A 25353-nucleotide genomic window follows, 5' to 3' on the forward strand; every position below is an offset into this window, starting at 1 on the left:
GGACTCAGTCTGGTCAGCAGACTTAATTCGAGACCAATGGACCCATGGAGTAATCCCTGCGACCTTCACAGCTGCAGGGGTAGAAAGCAAAACAGTAAAAGGTCCTTTCCATCGGGGCCCCAAAGGCTGGAGCCTCCAGTCTTTCACCCAAACTCTATCCCCTGGCAGGAAGGAATGTACCTGAGCCTGGAAGGGGACAGGGTTTATTTCTCTCACATAAGACTGAAGCTCAGAAATTATCTTGCCCAAGAGGGCTACCTGCTCCTGTACCTGGGCAGACCCTAAAATCCCTATGTCTCCCTTAATTCCCTGCAAAATGGCTGGGGGCTTCCCATACACAATTTCAAAGGGAGAGAGGGCTGTTCCTTTAGTTGGAGTGCATCGGAGGCGGAAGAGGGCTAGTGGCAGTGCCTGTGGCCATTTCAGTTGGGTTTCCTGACAAATCTTTGCTAGGCTATTTTTCAAGGTTCTGTTTGCCCGCTCAACCTGCCCTGAACTCTGGGGACGATAAGCACAATGCAATTTCCAGGTAATGCGCAATGCGCGGGACAGGGCCTGAAGTGTAGCTTCAACAAAGGCGGGCCCATTATCTGAACCTATGGCAAGGGGCAGTCCATACCTGGGGATGACATCCCTAAGGAGGGCTCGAGCTACTTCTGTGGCTTTCTCAGTGACTGTAGGATATGCTTCCACCCACCCAGAAAAGGTACAGACCATGACCAAGAGGTATCGGAGCCTACCGCTCCTGGGCATTTCTGTGAAGTCTATAACTAGGGACTCAAAAGGTGTTAGTCCTCTAGACTGAACTCCTGGTGGAATACGGGGTCCCTGACGGGCATTATTCTGGGCACAGAGAGTACATCGGGCAGAGGCAGTGGCAACCAGACTATCCAATCCTTCCAGCACCACTACTCGACTGAGTAGGCGGGCTAGTGCTGTTTTCCCTAAGTGCGATAGGTCATGAGCTTGAGACACTACAGGCCAAGCTAGGTGGCGTGGCACCAGAACTCTGGTATCAGGGAGATGTAACCAGCCATCAGGTCTCCTTACTGCACCTTCCTCTTGAGCCCATTTCTCTTCCATTTGGGTATACATAGGCGTCCATTCTTGCAGTCGAATTTGGAACAGGGGAGTCACAGTACTTGCTGGGGGTCCTCGAGCAGCTTCCTTGGCCACCCGATCAGCATGGCGGTTCCCTCGGGCCACTGGAGTATCTATCCTTTGGTGTCCCCTGCAGTGAATGACAGCTACCTTCTTAGGGGCCCACACAGCCTCTAGCAGCTGAAGTATTTCGGGTCCATACTTAACAGGTTGGCCTGCAGCATTTATGAGTCCCTTTTCCTTATACAAAGCTCCATGAGCATGTAGAGTTGTGAAGGCATACTTGGAATCAGTATAAATGTTGGTCACCAGTCCTGTTGCTAGCTCCAGAGCTCGTATGAGGGCCACAAGTTCTGCTTTCTGGGCTGAAGTTCCTTGGGGCAGGGCTCTTGCTTCTATCACCTTGTCTTCTGTCACCACAGCATAGCCTGCCAATCGCTTGGAGTTCTCCACATAACTGCTTCCATCTGTGAAATAAATTACATCTGGGTCCCTCCACGGAACATCTTTAAGATCTGGTCGACTGGAGTACACTTCATCCATGGTTTGGATACAATCATGATCCGGTGGTCCCTCAGATGCTGGCAAAAGAGTGGCGGGATTGAATGTAGCCACTGTTTCCAGGTGTATCCGTGGATTCTCACACAAGCTAGCTTGGTACTTAACCATACGGTTATTTGTAAACCAGTGGTTGCCCTTATACTCCATGAGGGTAAGAACTGCGTGGGGGACTTTAACAACCAGTTCTTGCCCCAAGGTCAGCTTATCAGCTTCCTGGACCAGTAAGGCTGTTGCTGCAATGGCCCTCATGCAGGCTGGCCATCCTTTAGCCACTCCATCCAGCTGTTTAGACAGGTATGCAACAGGCCTCTGCCAGGATCCCATCATCTGGGTCAGCACTCCCAGAGCAACCCCCTGTCGCTCATGGACATACAGTGAGAAAGGTTTCTCCACATCAGGAAGGCCTAACGCAGGGGCTTGGAGTAGGGCTTTCTTTATGGCAATGAAGGATTGTTGAGCAGTAGGTCCCCATTCAAATGGTTCCTTTTCACCCCCCTTTGTGGCTTGGTAAAGGGGTTTCGCCATCAATGCAAAATTTGGAATCCAAATTCTGCAGAATCCGGCTGCTCCCAGAAACTCCCTAACTTCCCTTCTGGACTTGGGTTGGGGAATTGCAGCAACTGCTTGCTTCCTACTGACATCCAGTCTCCGACTTCCCTGGGAAATACAAAAGCCCAGATACTTCACTTCTGACTGACAAAGTTGGGCCTTTGAGCGTGAGACCTTATAGCCTGCATCCAAGAGTAGCTCCAGCAATTCTCTGGTAGCCTCAAAACACTCTTCCTGAGTCACTGCTGCAATCAGGAGGTCATCTACATACTGGAGTAAAACTCGCCTGGAAGGCTCAGATTTAAAAGTCTTAAGGTCTTGCCCTAGGGCAGTCCCAAAAATAGTGGGGGAGTTCTTGAACCCCTGTGGCAGGCGGGTCCATGTATACTGAAGCTTCCTTCCTGTTACTGGGTTTTCCCATTGAAAGGCAAAAAGCAGTTGACTGGCGGGGGCCACCCGAATACAAAAGAAGGCATCTTTTAGATCTAGTGTCGTGAAATGGGTAGCTCCAGAAGGTATCAATCCTAGCAAGACATATGGATTAGGCACTACAGGGTGTAATGAAATAGTGGATTTGTTAACCACCCGTAAATCTTGGACTGGCCGGTAGTCCTCAGTCCCTGGCTTCTGAACTGGCAACAGTGGCGTATTCCATGGAGACTGACAAGGACGAATAATTCCATGGGATAACAGACGATTCAGGTGTGCTTGGATCCCTTCCAGAACCTTTCTGGGAATTGGGTATTGGCGAAGATGGATTGGCCGGGCATTTGGAAGTAAATCTACATGGACAGGAGGAATATTTCGGGCCAACCCTGGGGGATTATCTTCTGCCCATACCCCACTGACCTGAAAGCTATCTGCCAGGGATAGGTCAACTTGGCCATGTGACTGATGCAGCCGCCATTCTTCTTCAAGAGGGCAGCAGAAACTCAATATACCCTTAGGGCTGGATATCGGGGGCCGAAAGGAGACTGAAGTCTGGCCATCAGAGTCAAAGGAAATTTGGGCCCTAAGCTTGGACAGCAGGTCTCGACCTAACAAAGGGATTGGACAGTCTGGCATATACAGGAATTCATGAGTGACTGTGTGTGAGCCTAACTGGCATCTACGGGTCGTCAGGAAGGGCCTCCGGTTCTGCACCCCCGTGGCTCCCACCACTCGGACAGTTTTTCCAGACACAGGCGCTAATCGCTCCGTCACAACAGAATGTTCAGCTCCTGTATCAATCATGAATGGAATTGAGCGGCTCCCTATAGTTAACTTGACCATAGGTTCCTGGGAGCCCAGTTTGTAGGAACCCGGTCTGTCCTATTCGTCCCATTCTGCCATCTCGGCTATCCCGATGATGTCAGATTCAGGAGGCTCATATCTTCCCTCTCGAACTCGGCCTCGGCTTCCTCGATCTCCTGGTCCCCTTCTCAGTCCCTGGCGCCTCTGGGGGCATTCATCTTTCCAGTGCCCTCTTTCCTTACAGTAGGCACACTGATCCCTCTCCAATCTTGGTCTGGGATTCTCCCCCCTTGGCCGGGATTGATTGAAGGAATCTCGGGGCCTGGCTGGTGGTCCGGGGTCCCACTTTGGCTTCCCATTAGCTAGAGGTCGACCTCGGTTAAGGGTGGAATTAGTAATGGCTGCCGCTAAAAGGTCGGCCTTCTTCTGCATCTTCCGGTCAGCCTCTCGGCGCACCTCCTGATCTCTATTAATAAAAACCTTGGTTGCGATCTCAATTAGCTGGGTGGTATTCATCCCTGCGAATCCCTCCTGACGCTGCAACTTCTTCCGGATATCTGGCATACTCTGGGCCACCAATGCACTATTCACCATTCTCTGGTTTTCTAGTGCTTCAGGATCAAATGGGGTGTATGTTCTGTAGACTTCAATTAGTCGCTCTAAAAAGGCCCCAGGGGATTCAGCTGCCCCTTGGAGAATTTCAGAGACCTTTGCCAGATTAATGGGCCTCTTTATGCCTTTTCTCATACCTTCCAGCAAGTCCCGGCAATAGCCAGACAACAGTTCATAGTGCTGCCCATTATTTGGATCCCAAACTGGAGCTGCGCGAGGAAACCGAGCTCTAACCCATTCCTCTAGGTTCTGTGTCCCCTCGGGGGCACGCGCTCGCGTGATGGCCTCAGCATTTTGCAAAATCTTCCGCCTCTCTTCAGTTGTGAAGAGGGTCAGGAGAAGTTGTTGACAATCAGTCCAGGTTGGGTTATGGGTGGCCATAATGCTAGCCACTAGGTCCACCACTGCCTGAGGCTTTTCAGTATAAGAGGGGTAATGCGTCTTCCAATTCAGGAGATCGGTGGTTGTGAAGGGTACATACTGGTAGGCCTGTGCCTGTATAACCTGACCCTGATTATTAGGATCCGGTCGAGTGGTAGTTACCTGTCGGAGTGGCAGAACTCTCGAGGAGGTGGGAATGGAATCTGAGGTAGAGCTAGGAGCTACCCTCCTATCATGCTCAAAGGTGATTGCAGCAGGTCTAACCCATTCAGGGGAGGTAGGTTGAAACCCTGAGGGATGGGGAGGGGTACTCATAGACTGAGAGGTGGTCACAGGTGAGTCAGTCCATTGAAAGGGATGCCGGGCCCCTGATGAGTGGGTAGGGGTACTAGAGGGAGAGGCTGGGCTGTCAGGAGTTGAGGAGTCAGGGAGTGGAGCCCAAAGCGGGTCTTCGGAGGTTAACAGGGAAGGATGTGGCAGAGGAGGGTAGAGACTGGCTGAAAAGTCCAACCTAGGATGTGGTGGGGTTCGCACAGTGGGGGAGGAACTATCCGGAGAAGCCTGTACTGGAGAAGCTTGGGCTGGGCGACGTGGATCTCTAGGGGCGGCACGGAACCCCAACAATGGGCCATAAGGTGGTGGCTCAAGATCTGAGGGGTCATCAGAGAGTATGGGTTTCTCAGACAGGGTAGGGGCGGAAGCCACCGATTGGGTGGTAGGCTTCCTAGGGCTCTTTCCCTCTTCCAATTTAGATTTTCTAATCTTTCTTTGAGCACGGCCTAACATGAATTTTACTGGGGATCCCATATAAGTTTTCAACCAAGAGGGAGGGTCAGTCACAAGGCTATCCCAGGAATCTATATAAGGGAGTTGTTCAGAATATTCTGGTTCTCCTACAACTATGCTGTAGACCTTCCGGATTACTTCAATATCTAAGCTGCCACTAGGGGGCCACCCCACTCCCATAGATGGCCACTCAACTTCACACAAGGTTCTTAAAGTACTTGAGCTTAAAGTCTGTCCATAGTCATTAATTAAAAATCCTTTTTTAAAATTCTTAAGCATACAATCTAGGGGGGTAGCAATTTGTCTAGATGATGTCCCACCCATAATGCTTACAGTTACAACACACAAAGAGGGAGGGAATTTTTGAAAGTGCAGTAAGGGGTCCGCACTCTCGAGACACTAGGTAGACAGACAGCAATCGCTTCCTTCCGTCGCTGGCCAATTGAACTCGCGTTAATTGGAAACGCAGCTATAAGAAGTCCGCACTCAGTTAATCATTCACGCATCACACATTCCATACAGAAAATCCCACCCAACAATTTCAGATTTCTCAGATACAGATAAGCTCAAGCGGTTTCGCTTCTAGTCCCCACGACTAGAAGGTACTAGGGCCTTCGCTGAGAGTTGATCAGGCTCTCCTTCCCCCAATTTTTGAGGGGCTGGTTTACAATTTTCTAGCTAGAATTACAATACAGAATACATACCCGGCGAATGTTCTCCAGTCAGTTGGATGCTGGGATTAATGCAGGATTCAGTATCCCACCGCTGCCACCAAGAATTGTTGCAGGAATTGATGCATAAATTTATGATACTTCAGGAGTCAGACAGCACACCAGAATGAGAGAGAAATCTTCTTTATTTGCCAGCAAACAAAGTAGAACATCAGCATTAAGTCTCTTCTTCTCTTTCTCAGCTCTCTTTGTCTCTCTCTCAGCTCTCTGTGTCTTTCTCTCAGCTGCTTCTCTTCTTATGCTGTCTTCTCCTTCTTCTGTCTGTTCCTTCTGTCCTTCTCTTTCTTCTGAGCTCCTTCTGACGTAACCTGCTTCTTCTCCCACTTAAATACAGTTCTATCTAGCCTAGCCCCCTTACTCTCCAATTGGTTAAGGAATAGATTGATTACCTTGCCTCAACCAATCAGCTCCATACAAATATCAGTTACATAGGTTCCAGACATCCTAAACTGACCTGTGACCTGGGGCCCCTTACACCAGACATTTGGGCTCCAGTCTCTTACATGTTATTATGATTGATTTCTCATATTCCTAGTACTAACTGCTAACTAAACTCTGGCATTCATTAAAGGGGTCAAGGGCCAATCTTACTTAATAGCATACATATCAGGTTATTACTTTCAAGACCATTTCTACATTTTACCTATAATTAATCAAGGAGAAGAGAGCTGACTAGTCCTGACCTCTTTCACCTATCAGCTTATACATTGAACCAGCCAGAACTATGGCTAAGTCAAACCACATGTTGATCTCTTCACTGCAGCCCTACTCAGAACGTCAGACAGAGAGTTGAACAAACATTCCACACAGAATTATTAATTTACACAGAATACAGCATATTCTAAAGTAAGCATCCTTATAAGACATATTCTACATACTTATAATGGTCTATATATCTAAGCTATCTCCTTATAACAAAATCTACATATCAAGAACTTCTAAATTCTAACTCATTTATATCTAGAATTATTTAGAATCTAACTATTTCCTTCTAAGCAGTGTTCAATTTAATCCTAAACAAACTGCCTGCAATATACCGGCTCATAATAGAATACATATGTGTTTGCTTAGCAATCCATCAATCACAAGGGTGAAAGAAATTCCTGTCTCTGACCTTTTTAACCCTTTTGCTCGGCCAAGCTAGACATTGAGTAATTAACCTGAACCATCTGACATTCCTTCATTTTAGTTGCAAAACTGAGAATTTAAAATAGTATTTTGAGCACCTTTAAACAAAATTAACCCTTAATATGATTTCTTATATATATTATGCCCATGGCTGCCTCAGTTCAATCTCTGTTACGTTCTGTTTTATTACTGTAACCTTGTGTTGATTTGCTGTTCTAAAGCACTAATCAGTCATTTACAATTAATACAGAACACAACTGTGAGATTAATTTATTGTCAAAATATTAGTCTGTTAAAATGTTTTTCTTGAAATTACACTGGTTGCCAATCATGGCTCTTATTTATTTTAAATTGAATGTTACTGTTTTTAAAATCCTGTCCATTAAGGTGTCATTCTATATGATAAATTTGGTCACACTCTTGCAGAATGAAAGGTCTAAGGGGCATAATCGAACGAAAACGTCTATCTCCATGGGCGTTTATCTCCGAGAACGGGTCCGTGAAGGGGCGGACCGAACCGTATTTTGGGAAAAAATAGACGTCCATGTTTTATTCGACAATTTGTGAGCTGGGCGTTTTTGGTTTTCAGCGATAATGGAAAATGAAAGCGCCCAGCTTAAAAACGAATAAATCCAAGGCATTTGTTCGTGGGAGGGGCCAGGAGTCGTAGTGCACTGGTCCCCCTCACATGCCAGGACACCAACTGGGCACCCTAGGGGGCACTTTTACAAAAACAAAAAAAATGGTAAAAGAGCTCCCAGGTGCTTAGCACCCTTCCCTTGTGTGTTGAGCCTCCCAAATCCCCCTCAAAACCCACTGCCCACAAGTCTACACCATTACTATAGCCCTAAGGGGTGAAGGGGGGCACCTACATGTGGGTACGGTGGGTTTGGGGGGCGGTGTGGAGGGCTCCCATTTACCAGCACAAGTGTAACAGGTGGGGGGGGGATGGGCCTGGGTCTACGTGCCTGACGTCCACTGCAGCCCCTATTAACTGCTCCAGTGACCTGCATACTGCTGCCAGGGAGGTGGGTATAGCATTTGAGGGTGAACATAAAAAGTTGTGAAACGGCATATTTTTGTGGTGGGAGGGGGTTTGTGACCACTGGGGGAGTCAGGGGAGGTCATCCCTGACTCCCTCCAGTGGTCATCTGGTCATTTAGGGCACTTTTTGGGGCCCTATTCGTGGAAAAACAGGGTCCAAGAAAAGTGCCCTAAATTCTCGTAAAAACGCATATTTTTATTCCATTATCGGCGAAAGGCGCCTATCTCTGATCGGCCGATAACCACGCCCTAGTTCCGCCTTCACCACGCCCCCATCAACTTTGTCCTCATCCGCGACGGAGTGCAGTTGAAAACGTCCAAATTCGGCTTTCGATTATACCGCTTTATTCGTTTTTGTGAGATAAACGTCTATCTCCCGATTTGGGTCGCAATATAGGCGTTTTTCTTTTTCTATTATAAGCTGGATAGTAACGTAGTAAATGATGGCAGATAAAGACCTGAATGGTCCATCCAGTCTGCCCAACAAGATAAACTCATTTTACATGGTATGTAATCATTTATATGTATACTAGAGTTTGATTCGTCCCTGCCTTTCTCACTGTTCCTGTACTAAAAGTTCTGAAGCCGTCGAAACCCCTTAAAAGTTACACTCCAGCCTATCCATATCTATTCAGCCACGATCAAGGCACAGACCATAGAAGTCTGCCCTGCACTGGTTTTACTCTCCAAATACCGGTGTTGCCACCCAATCTCTACTAAGATTCCATAGATTTATTCCTTCTAAACAGGATTCCTTTGTGTTTATCCCACGCATGTTTGAATGCCATTACCATTTTCATCTCCACCACCTCCCACGGGAGGGCATTCCACATATGTACCACCCTTTCCGTGAAAAAATATTTCCTGACATTAATCCTGAGTCTGCCACCCTTCAACCTCAATTCATGTCCTCTAGTTCTACCACCTTCCCATCTCCGGAAAAGGTTTGTTTGCGGATTAATACCTTTCAAATGTTTGAACGTCTGTATCATGTCACCCCTGTTTCTCCTTTCCTCCAAGGTATACATGTTCAGGTCGGCAAGTCTCTTGTACGGTTTGCAACACAAATCCTGTACCATTTTTGTAGCTATTCTTTGCACCGCTTCCAGTCTTTTAAAATCTTTAGCAAGATACGGCTCCAAAACTACTACTACTACTACTTAACATTTCTAGAGCGCTACTAGGGTTACGCAGCGCTGTACAATTTAACAAAGAGAGACAGTCCCTGCTCAAAGAGCTTACAATCTAATAGACAAGTGAACGGTCGGTCCGATAGGGGCAGTCAAATTGGGCAGTCTGGATTCACTGAACACAATACTCCGTGGGGCCTCACCAATGACTTGTAGAGGGGCAGCAACACCTCCTTTCTTCGTCTGGTTATACCCCTCTCTATGCAGCCTAGCATCCTTCTGGCCACGGCCGTTGCCTTGTCACGTTGTTTCTTCACCTTCATATCCTCGGACACCAAATCCCCAAGGTCTCTCTCCTGAGTCGAGCTTACTAATCTCTCCCCTCCTATTCGGTATCTCTCTTTTGGGTTTCTACACCCCAAATGCATTACTCTGCACTTCTTGGCATTAAATTTTAACTTCATAATTGTATAGAAACCTACCAGTTTATCATACTTATAATTCAACTAGTAAAAAAGGCCCGTTTCCGAAACCAATGAAACGGGCGCTAGCATGTGGCTTTTTTTTGTGTGTGTGTATGTGTCACAGAGTTATTTTGTGTGTGTGTGTGTGAGGGTGCGGTGTGTGTGCAGGTTGTTGATGTGTGTCTTTTTGTGTTTTGTTTTGTTTTTTGGTTGGGGGATGTGCTGTGCTGTCCTTGGTCGCTGTTTGCTGCTGGCTGGGTCGCGGGTAATCCTTCCAGCTGAGCCGCAGCTTGTCCTGTTCATCCACGTCCCAGATGGTGACGGGCACGTTGTTTTCCGGCTCCTCTGACTCCATGTCAAGCGATCCCAAATATAGTCTTTGCTATGGGCCCTCTGGCACTCTTCAGTACTGGCATTAGGCATTTAAAAATGTATCCCCCCCCCCCCCCGGTCTATTTTTGCACATACCCACAGCAGGAATATTCTTCTCTCGTTCCAGCGCTGGTTCTGTGCTCTCCGTGCTGCACAGATAATGAGCCATTCTGCTGGGGAATGCTCCTCCCTTATTGTCACATAGTTTCCTCTGATTGGTCCATCTTACGTTGCCTAGTGTTGCCTGGGAACGGTGTTGTGATGGTCCTTTGTGTTTCAGAATGTTGAGGGTGTTTTTTCTGATTGGTCCGTCATGCGAGGGCGGGGCAGAGAGTCCTGGTCAGTATTGTGGCTTCACCACCATGAATCCATGAACCCTTCAGGGAGTGACTGAGTGACTTCAGAATGTTGTCTTCAGAATGTTGAGGGTGAGTTTTATTATAGTAGATAATGTTGCTTTGTGTGTTAAAATGATATGTGATAGTGCTCAGTGATTAGTGCCTGTCTTTAAGCTATGTGGCAGCTTATACCAGCGCACTAGTGCCAGTCCATCATTGCACTACAGGTCCCTACCTCTCTTCCTGTCTGTGCATAGTAAATCCTGTTAAGTTTACAGCATATATTCAATCGTTCTTAATAGATTGACTTATCTTATCTTGGCCCGTGATGATCTTCTCAAAATGACGGGTGTACTTCTGGATAACCGCTCTGAATTTATTCTCTTGATTTCTTTTTTTCTTATGCTTAAGTGGTGTTTTCTTAGCCCCAGATTATCGTTCTCAACATGCCTGCATGTTTCGCATAGAGCGTCGTCAGGAGAACATATATTACAACATTTGTTGGAGACTATCTGGTGCAGATCAGTAAAACCTCCACTTCTCTCCGGCAAGAAAACCGGCAAGAGGGGTGGAGGTTTTACTGATATGCACCAGATAGTCTCCAACGAATGTTGTAATATATGTTCTCCTGACGATGCTCTACGCGAAACATGCAGGCATGTTGAGAACGATAATTTGGGGCTAAGAAAACACCACTTAAGCATAAGAAAAAAAGAAATGAGAATAAATTCAGAGCAGTTATCCAGAAGCACACCCGTCATTTTGAGAAGATCATCATGGGCCGAGATAAGATAAGTCAATCTATTAAGAACGATTGAACATATGCTGTAAAGTTAACAGGATTTACTATGCAAAGACAGGAAGGGAGGTGGGGACCTGTAGTGCAATGATGGACGGGCACTAGTGCACTGGTATAAGCTGCCACATAGTGCTAAGTGATTAGTGCCTGTCTTTAAGCTATCACATATCATTTTAACACACAAAGCAACATTATTGAATTATAAGTATGATAAACTGGTAGGTTTCTATACAATTATGAAGTAATAACATCCCACGAGAAACCGAACAATTTTATGTTCCCAGAAGATATTTGAATTAAATTTTAACTGCCAGACCCTCGTATAAATTTTTATTGTGTTTTCCGAACACAAGTGGGATAAAATCAATTAAACATTTTTCTTCTTTTTTTTACAATATCGGATGACCAAATGGTGGAATTCTTTACCACTATCTTTGAGAACTTGTCAGCAATATTTAATATTCAGGAAGAAATTAAAATCTTTTCTGTTTTGTGATATCCTGCATTCTCAGGTTGTAATTAAGTGGCTTGTTTCAGTTATGGCTTGTTTGTATTAACTATTTTCTTTTATTATTAATGTTGTAATTCCTGGAGTTTTGATCTGGCTTCTTTTGATGTAATCTGACCTTGAACTGTAGAGGTAAAAGTGGAATATAAATCCCGGTGTAACATAACACAAGTGCAAAAGTGCCATTGCTAGAATCAAGGGTGGAAAGGAGGTGTATGTAGAAGCTGAGGATAAATCAGAATTGATTAACAAATATCTGGTCTTTGTTTGCAGATGAAGAGCCAGGAACAGGACCGCAGAAAACAGATAGAAAAGGAAGGGAGGTAGATCCCAAACAATTTTCAGAAGACTGTATTCATGAAGAACTAGCTAAATTAGAACTGGACAAATCAATGGGGGCCAGATGGGATAAATCAAGAGTTGAAGGAACTTAGGGATGTTCTGGCAGCTCTGCTGTCTGACCTTTCTAAAAAAGCACAGAAGTCAGGAGTCCGTGGAGAACTGGAGAAGGATGAATGCGGTCCTTCTCCACAAAAGTGGCAGCAAGGAGGATGTGAACTATAGGCTGGTTAGTCTGACCCTGAGTAAATAAATTAACGGAAATTCTGCTAAAACAGAGGATAGTACAGTAGATTGCAAAATCCAAGGCAGCGTAGTTTTACTAGCGGTAGGACTTGTCAGATAACTGATCAATTTCTTTGACTGCTGGATTGTGGGAGAGCACTAGATGTATGCTTAGATTTCAGCATAGTCTGATACAGTTCCGCATAGGCAACTTATAAACTGAGCACCCTTGGTATGGGCCATGAAGTAACTGACTGGGTTAGACACTGATTAAGCAGAAGACGACAAGGAATAGCAGTAAACGGAGTTCACTTTGAAAATAGATGTTACTAGTGGTGTGCTTCAGGGATCAGTTCTTGATTTCAACAGTTTTGTAAGCGATATTGTGGAAGGGTGGTCAGGTAGGTTTGCCTCTTTGCAGATGACACCAAAATGTGCAGTAGGCTAGACACCCTGGAATGTGTGGATAACATACTTCAAACCAAGTTGAAGAAAGGTCTAGGATTTGGCAGCTAAGAATTAATGCTAAAAAATATTACAAGGTTATATATTTGGGTTGCAAAAACCCAAGGGAGCAGTACCATGTTGAGAGTGAAGTACTCTGGGGGTGATCGTATCTGAGGATCTTAAGGTTGCCAGATCGAAAAGGTGACAGAAAAAGATGGAATGATGCTTGGGTACATAGGGAGGGAAATGATGGAGGTTAGTAGTTAATATAGATGGAAGACTTGATAGGCTATATATGCCTATCATTTTCTCTGTTTCTGTGAGCTATAATTGTTATACAGTGAGGTTAATGTGAAAATTACCAGCAAATACTTATTCTCCCCTTCAGAAATGCACACAGTTACATAAACACTAGCTAGGTCTGTGTGTAGCATGGGAGTCTGGAAGGATGGATGTGTTTGTGTGAGTGTATATGGGGAGGGAGAGATGTTTAGTTGGGTAAAGAGTTGTATAGAGTTGTATTTGGTGGAGGGGTATGGCTGTGTGCTTGCTGATTGTGGTTGGGGCTGGCCATGAGAGATTGCGTATATGTTGGATTTGTGTGTGAGAGGACTGTGAGTATGGGGTGGCTATGTGAATGTGTATGTCTGTGGGCTTCAGTGTAAGGGTGTAATCTGTGACAGATTTATGTATGTAATGGGGGATGTGAGATGTGTGTTTTTGAGGGTATGGTGGAAGGTTTGAGCAGGTGTATGTGTGGGAGCTGTGAGTTTGAAGTATGTTGGAGGTGTAAGGTGTCTGTGGTGAGGGAGAGGAGGTTTAGGCAGTATATGTAAGGGGGAACAGCTTTGGTGATGTCCTTCCCACTAGTTGGTTCATTTATTTTTCCCTGTCTGCTCTGATTGCTTTGTAGTAAAGTATTAGAAAAGTAAGGAGACATAAGAGGCTCATTTTCAAAGCACTTAGACTTACAAAGTTAGCCAGTAACCTATGGAATGTTGTAAGTTTATGTGCTTTGAATATATACCTCTTAGAGAACAGAGATGTGGTCAACATTCTTACAGCTTCTAACAGTTTTCCATAAAAAGCAATGGGGATATTTTTGAAGGTTTGGTTTTTTGAAAATACTGATCTGATGTAGCTGGCCTTCAATTTCAAGTTTTTCATACTTGCATCCTGCATGCCAAATTGGGTAAATTTCCATCCCTTTTTTGGATCCATTGTCCCAACAGACAGACATACTTTGGAAAGCATGAAAATAAAAACTATATACACCATGCACTTCACAGGATTTCAAAAGTGCATCTGGCAGGGCCAGTCCTATTCATCATGTGGAGTGCTGTGATAAGGAAATTTGGCTCAACATCTGCTGTCCAGTAAGACAGCATTACTTGGATGTAAAATACATAAGTTCCTGGAGGGAGGGGAACAAGCTGCTGCTACTGTAATACCCCTTGCTGGAAGAAGAGCAGCCCTAAGGGCGCAGACATGAAGGAGACTTTCAGTCAGTGAGGGATCCTGGGTCACCTGTGCATTCTGCCTATTCAGAGATTTAAATGTGGGAGACACTTTGGCGAGAGGACAGCAATGGAGGATGAAAGTGCATATGGTTTGCAGTAATTTTTTCTTGTTTTAGATATGCTTGACTTTTTTCTGCTATGTGCCACACTTTAAACTTGTAAGGGTGCTACATTCTCATTTACTTCTCATTAGCTTTTGAATAATAACTGACTTCTGGCTAGTCAGAGGTGGCCTGTTCAAATCCCACTGCTGCTCCTTGTGATCTTGGGCAAGTCACTTAACCCTCCATTGCCTCAGGTACAAAATTAGATTGTGAGCCCTCCTGGGACAGAGAAATATCCAGTGTACCTGAATGTAACTCACCTTGAGCTTCTACTGAAAAAGGTGTGAGCAAAAGCCAAATAAATAAAATAAATAAAATAAATAAATAAATAAATAAATAACACATGAAATCAAATGCATGTGAGAAATGTATGCAGTTAAGCTTGTATACATCACTGTAGCATGGAATAATGCTAGTTATAAATGCTGAAGATATTTTTAGCGAATGTTGGCTTTATTTCCCAATAGTACGGTATGATACAACCCCATGAAACAAAACTCAAGCCTGACAGCATTGCTTCTGTTTTACCTTTTCCAGATGGCTACATGCTGCTTTAATGTTTCACACACTACTTATATACATTTCCTTATAGTGTCTCAAAGATGACCGATGGATCAGAAGAATTGCAGGTAGAAAAAAACATCGGCGTAGAAGAACTCGCAGAGCTTAACTGCAATCCTGAGAAGGATTTTCCAAAAATACAGAAACAAATGGTATGAATTCTGCTGATAATAAGTTAGGGCTTGGATAATCTTCAATAATTATCAAAGATAAAGTGTATATCTGATATCCAAATAATAATAATGAGTGATGCGAAATTTTGAAAGAGGAAAAAGCCTCAATTACCGAGGAGAACTCCTATGTTGGACAGCCAACTTAAGGAAGCCACCTCTCAATCATCATGGGCTAAAAAACCTCTTCAATTGTAATTTCACACTTGAACCTGATGATTAAATCTTAACGGCTCTAAGTTGCACTTACCTTGCACTTATCTTAGGACAGCTATCAAGTCGTATCCACCATCCACGGCCTGACTTCGGCCCGAGTTTCGATGACTTCCTCAGGGTCCGTGGTATCAACCGACTAGCTGTACTCCTAGAAAACACATGATATAATCGTATCACTCATTTCACTAGCAGCGACCTCCAGTAGTAACTTCACATGTTCCTTACATTAAATGCTGCAGTTCTTATTCTCTGTAGAATAAGGGAGAGGTGGCTCCCTTAAGTTGGCTGTCCAACATAGGAGTTCTCCTTGGTAATTGAGGCTTTTTCATCATTCAAAATTTTGCATCACTCATTATTATTTGGATATGGATTCTGCTGACTCAGAGGGTAATTTTGTTACAAGTTGCTTAGGTGGGGAGGCTAAGTAGGTGCCTATTTTATAAACTGGTGTAAATAACGCCTTCCAAACTCTGTCCCCAAACACACCCCACACATACAAACAAATTTCAACAATTTTAGAAAAGGCCACTTGTGTGTAAAACACTGTTTTTTTCACAAAGCATGATTTAAATTACCCCTATAAGTATGAAAACAAAAAGGAAAAAAGAGGTGTACAAGAATTCTAACTAAAATCTATTAAAACACTGAGTAAACAGCTTTCTTTAGGGTCAGTTGATTTTTTTTTTTTTAATGTTTATATTTTTTCCTGTTTGGTGAGTCAAGTGATCACAACAGGGCACGGTGGAAAGACATTAGAACAAAGAGAGTAGTATAGATCTACAGCAGAATGTGAAAAATGTACAAGGGTGTGAAAACATTTGCAAGACACCACAAGTATGTTAAAATCTCTCTCTATTTTGATGTTTGCGGCATGCACATTAACATTTTGTTTTTGGAACTTTAATATGGTATTGTTTATTGTAACACTGAGTCTACATATTGGTCACAGCTCAGTGCTTTGTCTATTAAACATAAAATGATTATGAACCAGAAGAGTCAATGGATTATTGAGCTAGCTAGGTTGTTACTGCAGAGGGAATTTCCAGGTTATACAACCTGTGCTAGAATTTAACCCTCGTCTGCAATTAGCTTCTCTCTGTTTGTAAACAGTGCTAGGGGTTCTTTTCTGACGGGTAGAGTGCCCAGCACTCTCATGGATTCTTTTGTGTCTTTGTTGGTGGAGGACTTTCGTGTTGTCACAGACCAGTTGGTCTGTGACGGCATGAGAGTTTTCTGCTGATGAAGATGTGGAAGAGTCTGTGAGAGCACTGGGCATTTTACTTGTCTTAATGGTCAAGCCCCCTGCCTGAAGTTACACATCCATTGCTTGTTAAGAGATGTTCTTTTCTGTGCATAAGGTACAGCACTTGCAAGTCTTCTCACCCTTTATACGGTTTTCACATTCTAGAGTGTGTATGAACAACTTGAAAATCTAAAGGTGGACAAAGCTATGGGACCGGACGGGATCCACCCCAGGATATTGAGGGAGCTCAGAGAGGTTCTGACAGGTCCTCTTAAAGATTTGTTTAATAAATCCTTGGAGACGGGAGAGGTTCCGTGGGATTGGAGAATGGCGGACATAGTCCCTCTTCACAAAAGTGGTGATAGGGAAGAAGCTGGAAACTACAAGCCGGTAAGCCTCACTTCGGATATTGGAAAAGTAATGGAAGCGATGCTGAAGGAAAGGATAGTGAATTTCCTGGAAGCCAATAAGTTGCAAGATCCGAGACAACATGATTTTACCAAAGGTAAATCGTGCCAAACGAATCTCATTGAATTCTTTGACTGGGTGACCGGAGAATTGAATCAGGGATGTGCTATTGACTTAATCTACTTAGATTTCAGCAAAGGTTTTGACACAGTTCCCCACAGGAGGCTCTTGAATAAACTTGACAGGCTTGAAGATAGGACCCAACGTGGTGAACTGGATTAGGAACTGGTTGATGGACAGACGTCAGAGGGTGGTGGTTAATGGAATTCGCTCGGAGGAGGGAAAGGTGAGTAGTGGAGTGCCTCAGGGATCGGTGCTGGGGCCGATTCTGTTCAGTATATTTGTGAGTGACATTGCCAAAGGGTTAGAAGGTAAAGTTTGCCTTTTTGCGGATGATACTAAGATTTGTAACAGAGTGGACACCCAGGAGGGAGTGGAAAACATGAAAAAGGATCTGCGGAAGCTAGAAGAATGGTCTAAGGTTTGGCAATTAAAATTCAATGCGAAGAAATGCAAAGTGATGCACTTAGGGAGTAGAAATCCACGGGAGACATATGTATTAAGCGGTGAGAGTCTGATATGTACAGACGGGGAGAGGGATCTTGGGGTGATAGTATCTGAGGATCTGAAGGTGACGAAACAGTGTGACAAGGCGGTGGCCATAGCTAGAAGGTTGCTAGGCTGTATAGAGAGAGGTCTGACCAGCAGAAGAATAATGCCCCTGTATAAGTCCTCGGTGAGGCCCCACCTGGAGTATTGTGTTCAGTTTTGGAGGCCGTATCTGGCTAAGGATGTAAAAAGAATTGAAGCCGTGCAAAGAAAACCTACGAGAATGGTATGGGATTTGCGTTACAAGACGTATGAGGAGAGACTTGCTGACCTGAACATGTATACCCTGGAGGAAAGGAGAAACAGGGGTGATATGATACAGACGTTCAAATATTTGAAAGGTATTAATCCGCAAACGAACCTTTTCCGTAGATGGGAAGGCGGTAGAACTAAAGGACATGAAATGAGATTGAAGGGGGGAAGACTCAAGAAAAATGTCGGGAAGTATTTTTTTTCACGGAGAGAGTGGTGGATATGTGGAATGCCCTCCCGTGTGAGGTGGTGGAGATGAAAACGGTAATGGAATTCAAACATGCGTGGGATAAACATAAAGAAATCCTGTTCAGAAGGAATGGATCCTCAGAAGCTTAGCTGAGATTGGGTGGCAGAGCCGGTGGTGGGAGGCGGGGCTAGTGCTGGGCAGACTTCTACGGTCTGTGCCCTGAAAATGGCAGATACAAATCAAGGTAAGGTATACACAAAAAGTAGCACATATGAATTTATCTTGTTGGACAGACTTGATGGACCGTGCAGGTCTTTTTCTGCCGTCATCTACTATGCTACTATGTGTAAGCATCTCTTGATCATGAGTTTTTCGTTGATACGTAAAAATAACCATAAGAAAATTTCTGTATTTCTTATCGTTATTACTAGCCAATGGCAAAGCACCTTTTAAAAGTGCTTGATGTCAGAATTCATATGCAGCATGCAAAATTTTATGGGCAAACAGTACTAATCTTGTGAAAGGGGGAGTTCTCAAACATTCTGGTGAAGCATAGGAAGACTGTCACCAGGAAGAGTAGGGGAAAAGGTTCCAGAATGGCTGACATACCCATATCCCTTGGAGTACACACCCAATTTGGTTAAGAAGTAGGCATATGTGTTTTTAGTGATGCTGATATGCTGCCAGTCCTTCCTCCCCAGTGCACAAACTACAGACACAGCTGCTGGGAAAGACTGTTAACAGCAGATAAGGATTACTAATGAGTATGACAATTCAGCAATGTGAAATTCTCTGAGCACCTGCTGGATTGCCCAAAAAGAAAAGTCTGGCCAAGACCTTGCAGCAGTGTCATTATTTTCCTTCAGTGTCTTTTCCTTCACAGCCAATGGTACAGCTCTACTTCCCTGAGGTACCCCAGATGTATGGCACCATTTTATTTTTTTTACTTATAAAATTTTGACATTATACAAAGTATCTACTTGTACAGAAAAGCTACTTTTTTCAATCATGAAATAAAAAATATTTCTGTAATAATTAAACATCTATCCAGATTGACGTTACAATCTATATTCCCTTCAAACATGACTTAACAGAAATAACCAATGAAATCAATGACGGCCTAAACATCATAGACACCTGGGCAAACTCATTCCAACTGAAAAAACACACTGCTTCATCCTCTCATCTCAACATAACAAGTACAAACCCACAACCATAAACACCCCAGGAAACACCCTTCCTACCACAGACAGCATAAAAATACTCGGGAGTCACAATCGACCACAACCTTACCCTTGAGAGCCAAGTAAACTCTGTAATAAAGAAAATGTTCTACTCAATGTGGAAACTTAAATGATTAAAGCCTTACTTCCCGAGAGAAATTTTTCAAAACCTAATACAATCAATGGACCTAAGTCATGCAGATTACTGTAACGGAATCTACGCGGGATGCAAAGATCAACTCACAAAAAATCTCCAGACCGCCCAAAACACAGCAGCCAGGTTGATATTTGGTAAAACACGAATCGAAAGTGCCAAACCCCTCTGAGAAAAGCTGCACTGGCTCCAAATCAAAGAAAGGATCATCTTCAAAATCTGCACCCTGGTCCACAAAATTATCTACGGCGTAGTCCCAGGATACACGATAGACCTCATAGATGTACCAACCAGAAACAGAATCCGATCATCGCGATCATACCTAAACGTACACTACCCTAATTGCAAAGGACTTAAATACAAAACAACTTACGCATCCTACTTCTCCTACATAAGTGCACAACTATGGAATGCACTCCCAAAAGCTGTGAAAGCAATCCATCACCATTTAAACTTCAGGAAATCTCTAAAAACCAACCTCTTCAAAAAGGCTTACCCCATTGACCCACCTTAAATCCCCAAACCTAGCAACACAGCATAACCATGCTCTTACTGGATAAATGTTATATCAGGGAGTGCCAGAGAGAGAAAATTTCCAGATGTAGTAAATGACTGCTTCTTGAAGCATCTGGTCCAGGAACCGACAAGAGGGGGAGCCATTTTGGATCTGTTTCTTGGTGGCGTGCAGTTCATAGTGCGAGAGGTGGCGATGTTGGGTCTGCTGGGAAATAGTGATCATAACATGATCAAGTTTGAGCTGCTATCTGAGATGAACCCGCAAAGGAAATCTACTGTATCTGCATTTAATTTTCAAAATGGCGACTATAATAAAATGAGAAAAATGGTCAAAAAGAAACTAAAAGGATTGGCTGCAAAGGTTAGAACACTAACAAGCTCATTTTCAAAAGAGAAAAACATCCAAAAAATGGCACAAGTCTGCATTTGGACATTTTTCTCACAGAAACATCCAAATCGCATTTTCAAAACCTATTTTTAGACATTTTTCTCTGAAGTCCGCCAGAAGTGCATCCAAATCTCAAGGGAGAGTGCCAGGGGCGTGTTCAGGGCGGAACTTGGGCTTTCCTAAGACTTAGATGGTTTTTAGCCATAATGGAACAAAACAACCCGTCCAGCACTAAACCTTAGACGTTTTGAGCTAGACCTGTTTTTATTATGAATAAGGCACAAAAAGGTGCCCTAAATAATCAGATGACCAGTGGAGGGAATCAGGAATGACCTCCCCTTATTCCCCCAGTGGTCACTAACCTCCTCCCACCCCCCCAAAATGTGATGAAAAATATTACTTACTAACCTCTATGCCAGCCTCAGAAGTTATACTCAGGTCCATTAGAACAGCATGCAGGTCCCTGGAGTAGTCTAGTGTTGGGTGCAGTGCACTGCAGACAGGTGGACCCAGGCTCCTACCTCCCCCTACCTGTTATACTTGTGGTGGAAACTGTGAGCCCTCCAAAACTCACCAGAAACCCACTGTACTCATATATAGGTGCCCCCTTCACTTGTAAGGGCTATGGAAGTGGTGTACAGTTGGGGGTAGTGGGTTTTGGGGGCTCAGCACACAAGGTAAAGGAGCAATGGTGAGATGTGTACCTGGGAGCATTTTATGAAGTCCACGGCAGTGCTCCCTAGGGTGCCCTATTGCTGTCCTGAGATGTCTGGGACCAGTCTACTTAAAAATGCTGGCTCCTCCTACACCCCAATGGCTTGATTTTGTGCGTTTTGCACTTGGACTTTTTTTTTTTTTTTTTTTTTAATGGACCAAAAAACAAAACGTCCAAATAAAAAAAAAACGTTGTTTGGAACTGTATTTTCAAAAACAAAAGAGACGTTTTTCTCCTATTTGGATTTTGGACATTTTTCGCAAAATGCCCCTCCACATCAGGCATAAACTTTATTCAAAAATACCATCTTGGAAGCCCAGTCCAGATGCATTCTACATATTTGCAAAGGTGGAAAGAAGAGAAAATGTCAGCCAGCATGGTTAAAGGGGAAATAATAGAGGCCATTACAGCCAAAAGATTGTCCTTCAAAGAATGGAAAAAGGACCCACATGAAGAAAATAAGAACTAACATAATCACTGACAAGTCAGATACAAAGCATTAATAAAGAAGTCTAAAAGATGATATGAAGAGAAACTTGCCGCAGAGGCTAAAACTCACAGGAACAACTTTCCGTGGGACCGTTAGATCACGAAGGAGTAAAAGGGGTGCTTAAGGATGACATGGCCATAGCAGAGAAACTGAATGAATTCTTTGCTTCTGTCTTTACGTACGAGATTTGCCAATACCGGAATTGGTTTTGAAGGGTAATGATGTGGAGGAACTGGAAGATGTACTGAGCCAAATTGACAAATTAAAGAGTAGTAAATCACCTGGACTGGGTGGCATACATCCAAGAATACTCAAAGAACTCAAGCATGAAATTGCTGACCTGCTGTTAGTAATATGTAACCTGTCGATAAAATCATCTGTAGTACCTGAAGATTAGAAGGTGGCCAATGTGATGCTGATTTTTGAAAATGTTCTAGGGGTGATGTGGAAAATTATAGACCAGTAAGCCTGATGTCGGTGCTGGGCAAAATAGTGGAAACTGTTATAAACAATAAAATTACAGAACACTTATATAAACATGGTTTAATGGGACAGAGTCAGCGTGGGTTCAGCCGAGGGAAGTCTTGCCTCACCAATTTGCTTCATTTCTTTGAAGGCACGAATAAACATGTGGATAAAGGTGAGCCAGTTGATGTAGTGTATCTAGATTTTGAGAGAGCTTTTGATAAAGTTCTTTATGAGAAAATTAAGAGTCATGGGATAGGAAGCAAGGTTCTGGTGTGGATTAGGAATTGGTTATTGGACAGAAAACAGAGGGTAGGGTTCAATGGTCATTTCTCTCAATGGAGGAGGGTGAACAGCGGAGTGCCGCAGGGATTTGTACTGGGACTGGTATTATTCAACATATTTATAAATGATATGGAAATCGGGACGATGAGTGAGGTGATCAAATCTGCAGATGATACAAACCTATTCAAGGTTGTTAAAACATGTGCAGACTGTGAAATATTGCAGGGTTGACACTTCTTAAATAGTGACTGGGTGGCCTTCCTAACTACACTATCACACTAATTATATCACACCTATACTACTGCTTATACTACTTATACTTATCCCAGTTACTACTCATGGCTCCAGTACACTTCCTCTTCTTGGTACTGTCCCTGCCTAATCTATTTCCCCACTCAAAACCACTGTACACCGCCAGAACACATTGTCCACTCTCTGTATTCGTTACCTCACCATTTGTCATCTCACCATCTCTTTTTTCCTCTTCCTTCTTCACAGCTCTCAACCTTCATCATTTCCTTCCGTCCATTCATCCCTCTACTTTCTACCTGAGTACATCTCGCCTTCGTCGCCATCGTCACACCTCTCTTACTCTTCTCCGTACTCTCTTGCTCCTTCTCCTGCTCTCTGCTGGGGATATCAATCCCAATCCCGGTCCCCCACATCAGCTCTCACCCTATCTATGCAGGCCACACCATGATAGCTCCAATCTACTCTCTGTTCCTCTCCTTCCCCCTTCTTCCCTGCCCTTCTCCTGTGCGTTGTGGAATGCCCGCTCTATCTGCAACAAACTCCCCTATATCCACGATCTCTTTATCTCTCGCACCCTCCATCATACTTGCCCTAACTGAAACCTGGCTTCACCCTGAAGACTCTGCTTCAGTCGCGGCTCTGTGCCATGGAGGCTATCTTTTCTCCCATACACCTCGCCCGGTGGGCCGTGGAGGCGGTGTTGGGCTACTACTTTCGCCCTCTTGTAGGTTTCAACCGCTCCTCCCACCTCAATCACACTGCTTTTCTTCCTTCGAAGTCCATTCCATCCGCTTATTTGCTCCTTTGCCTCTCCGAGTAGCAGTCATTTATCGCCCCCCTGATAAATCCCTCTCTTCCTTTCTCACCGACTTTGAAGCCTGGCTTTCCTTCTTCCTTGCACCCTCATCTCCTTCTCTCATTCTAGGGGATTTTAACATTCATGCTAATGATCCCTCTGACTCTCATACTTCTCAGTTTCTTGCTTTAACAGCTTCCTTCAATCTCCAACTGTGCTCCACTGCCCCGACTCACCAGAATGGCCACTGTTTCGATGTTATCCTCTCCTCAAACTGCTCACTCTCCCATTTCTGCGCCTCACCTCTTCTACTCTCCGACCATCATCTGATAACTTTAACACTTAAACACCCTCTTCCCCAGGCACGTCCAACCCTAAGCAACACATTTAGGAATCTTCAGGCTATCGACCCTTCGACCCTATCCTCCAACGTCTCAAATGTCTTCTCTACCGCTATGGTATCCAAGTCCGTCAATGAGGCTGTCTCGGCCTATAACACTATTCTCTCCTCTGCGTTGGACTTCATACATTTCAAATTCTTGCTGATCTCCTTCCAGTCTGCTCTTTTCCTCGCCAAACAGGACTATTACATCCAGTTGACAAACTCTCTTGGCTCAAACCCTCGATGCCTCTTTGCCACTCTCAACTCTCTCCTCAAAGTGCCTTCTCCTCCAACTCCCCCCTCACTTTCTTCCAAGACTCTAGCTGAGTACTTCCACAATAAGGTCCACAAGATTAAACTTGAATTCTCAGCCAGTTCACCCCCACCTCGCCCTCCCTTAGTCCATTCTCTCAACCCCCCAACCCCCGCCTCCTTTTCTTCCTTTCCTGAAATCACTGAAGACGAAACTACACTCCTTCTTTCCTCCTCAAAACTAACCACCTGCTCCTCTGACCCTATTCCCACTCATCTACTCAACACCATCTCACCCACTGTCATCCCTTTCATCTGTCATATCCTCAATCTTTCTCTTTCCACTGCAACTGTTCCCGATGCCTTCAAACATGCCGTAGTAACACCACTCCTGAAGAAACCCTCTTTGGACCCTACCTGTCCCTCCAACTATCGCCCCATCTCCCTCCTCCCTTTCCTATCCAAGATGCTTGAACGTGCTGTTCACCATCGTTGCCTCGACTTCCTATCGTCTAAAGCAATTCTTGATCCACTTCAATCTGGCTTTCGCCCCCATCATTCAGCCGAAACGGCGCTTACTAAAGTCTCCAACGACCTGCTCCAGGCCAGATCCAAAGGGCTTTATTCTATCCTCATCCTTCTTGATCTATCTGCTGCTTTTGACACAGTCGATCACAGCTTACTCCTCGATACGCTATCCTCGCTTGGTTTTCAAGGCTCTGTTCTTTCTTGGTTTTCTTCTTATCTATCCAAACGTACTTTTAGCTTATACTCTGGTGGATCCTCCTCCTCTTCTATCCCGCTGTCAGTTGGTGTACCTCAGGGATCTGTCCTGGGACCTCTACTCTTCTCCATCTATACTTCTTCGCTTGGTACTCTGATCTCATCCCATGGTTATCAGTATCATCTTGATGCCGACGACTCCCAGATCTACCTCTCTACACCAGAAATCTCAGCAGGCATCCAGGCCAAAGTTTCAGCATGCCTGTGTGACATTGCTGCCTGGATGTTTCATCGCCATCTGAAGCTAAACATGACCAAGACTGAGCTTCTTATCTTTCCACCTAAACCGACCTCTCCTCTCCCCCCTTTCTCTATTTCTGTGAATAATACGCTCATCCTTCCCGTCTCATCAGCACGTAACCTTGGGGTCATCTTTGACTCCTCCCTCTCCTTCGCTTCACATATTCAACAGACTGCTAAAACCTGTCATTTCTTCCTCTATAACATCACCAAAATTCGCCCTTTCCTTTCTGAGTGTGCAACCAGAACCCTCATCCACACTCTCTTATCACCTCCCGCTTAGACTACTGCAACTTGCTTCTTAGAGGTCTCCCACTGAGCCATCTCTCTC

At 44.3% G+C, this 25353-nt stretch overlaps 1 protein-coding gene across 2 annotated transcripts in view; it reads left to right on the plus strand.

Annotated features, from left to right (window-relative positions):
- Positions 1-25353, plus strand: part of ARL14EPL (ADP ribosylation factor like GTPase 14 effector protein like) — a 112027-nt gene that overhangs the window by 46584 nt on the left and 40090 nt on the right. Inside the window, exons 1-2 of one of the 2 annotated variants that reach the window (XM_030192326.1) lie at positions 14235-14357; positions 14965-15085. In XM_030192326.1, the coding sequence (XP_030048186.1) occupies positions 14975-15085 (111 nt within the window). In that variant the 5' untranslated portion in view covers positions 14235-14357; positions 14965-14974. Of the gene's footprint in view, positions 1-14234; positions 14358-14964; positions 15086-25353 lie in introns of those variants that run through there. The other variant, XM_030192325.1, reaches the window with a different exon arrangement.

This window comes from Microcaecilia unicolor, chromosome 2 (assembly GCF_901765095.1).
Source record: "Microcaecilia unicolor chromosome 2, aMicUni1.1, whole genome shotgun sequence".
NCBI classification, from domain to species: Eukaryota; Metazoa; Chordata; class Amphibia; order Gymnophiona; family Siphonopidae; genus Microcaecilia; species Microcaecilia unicolor.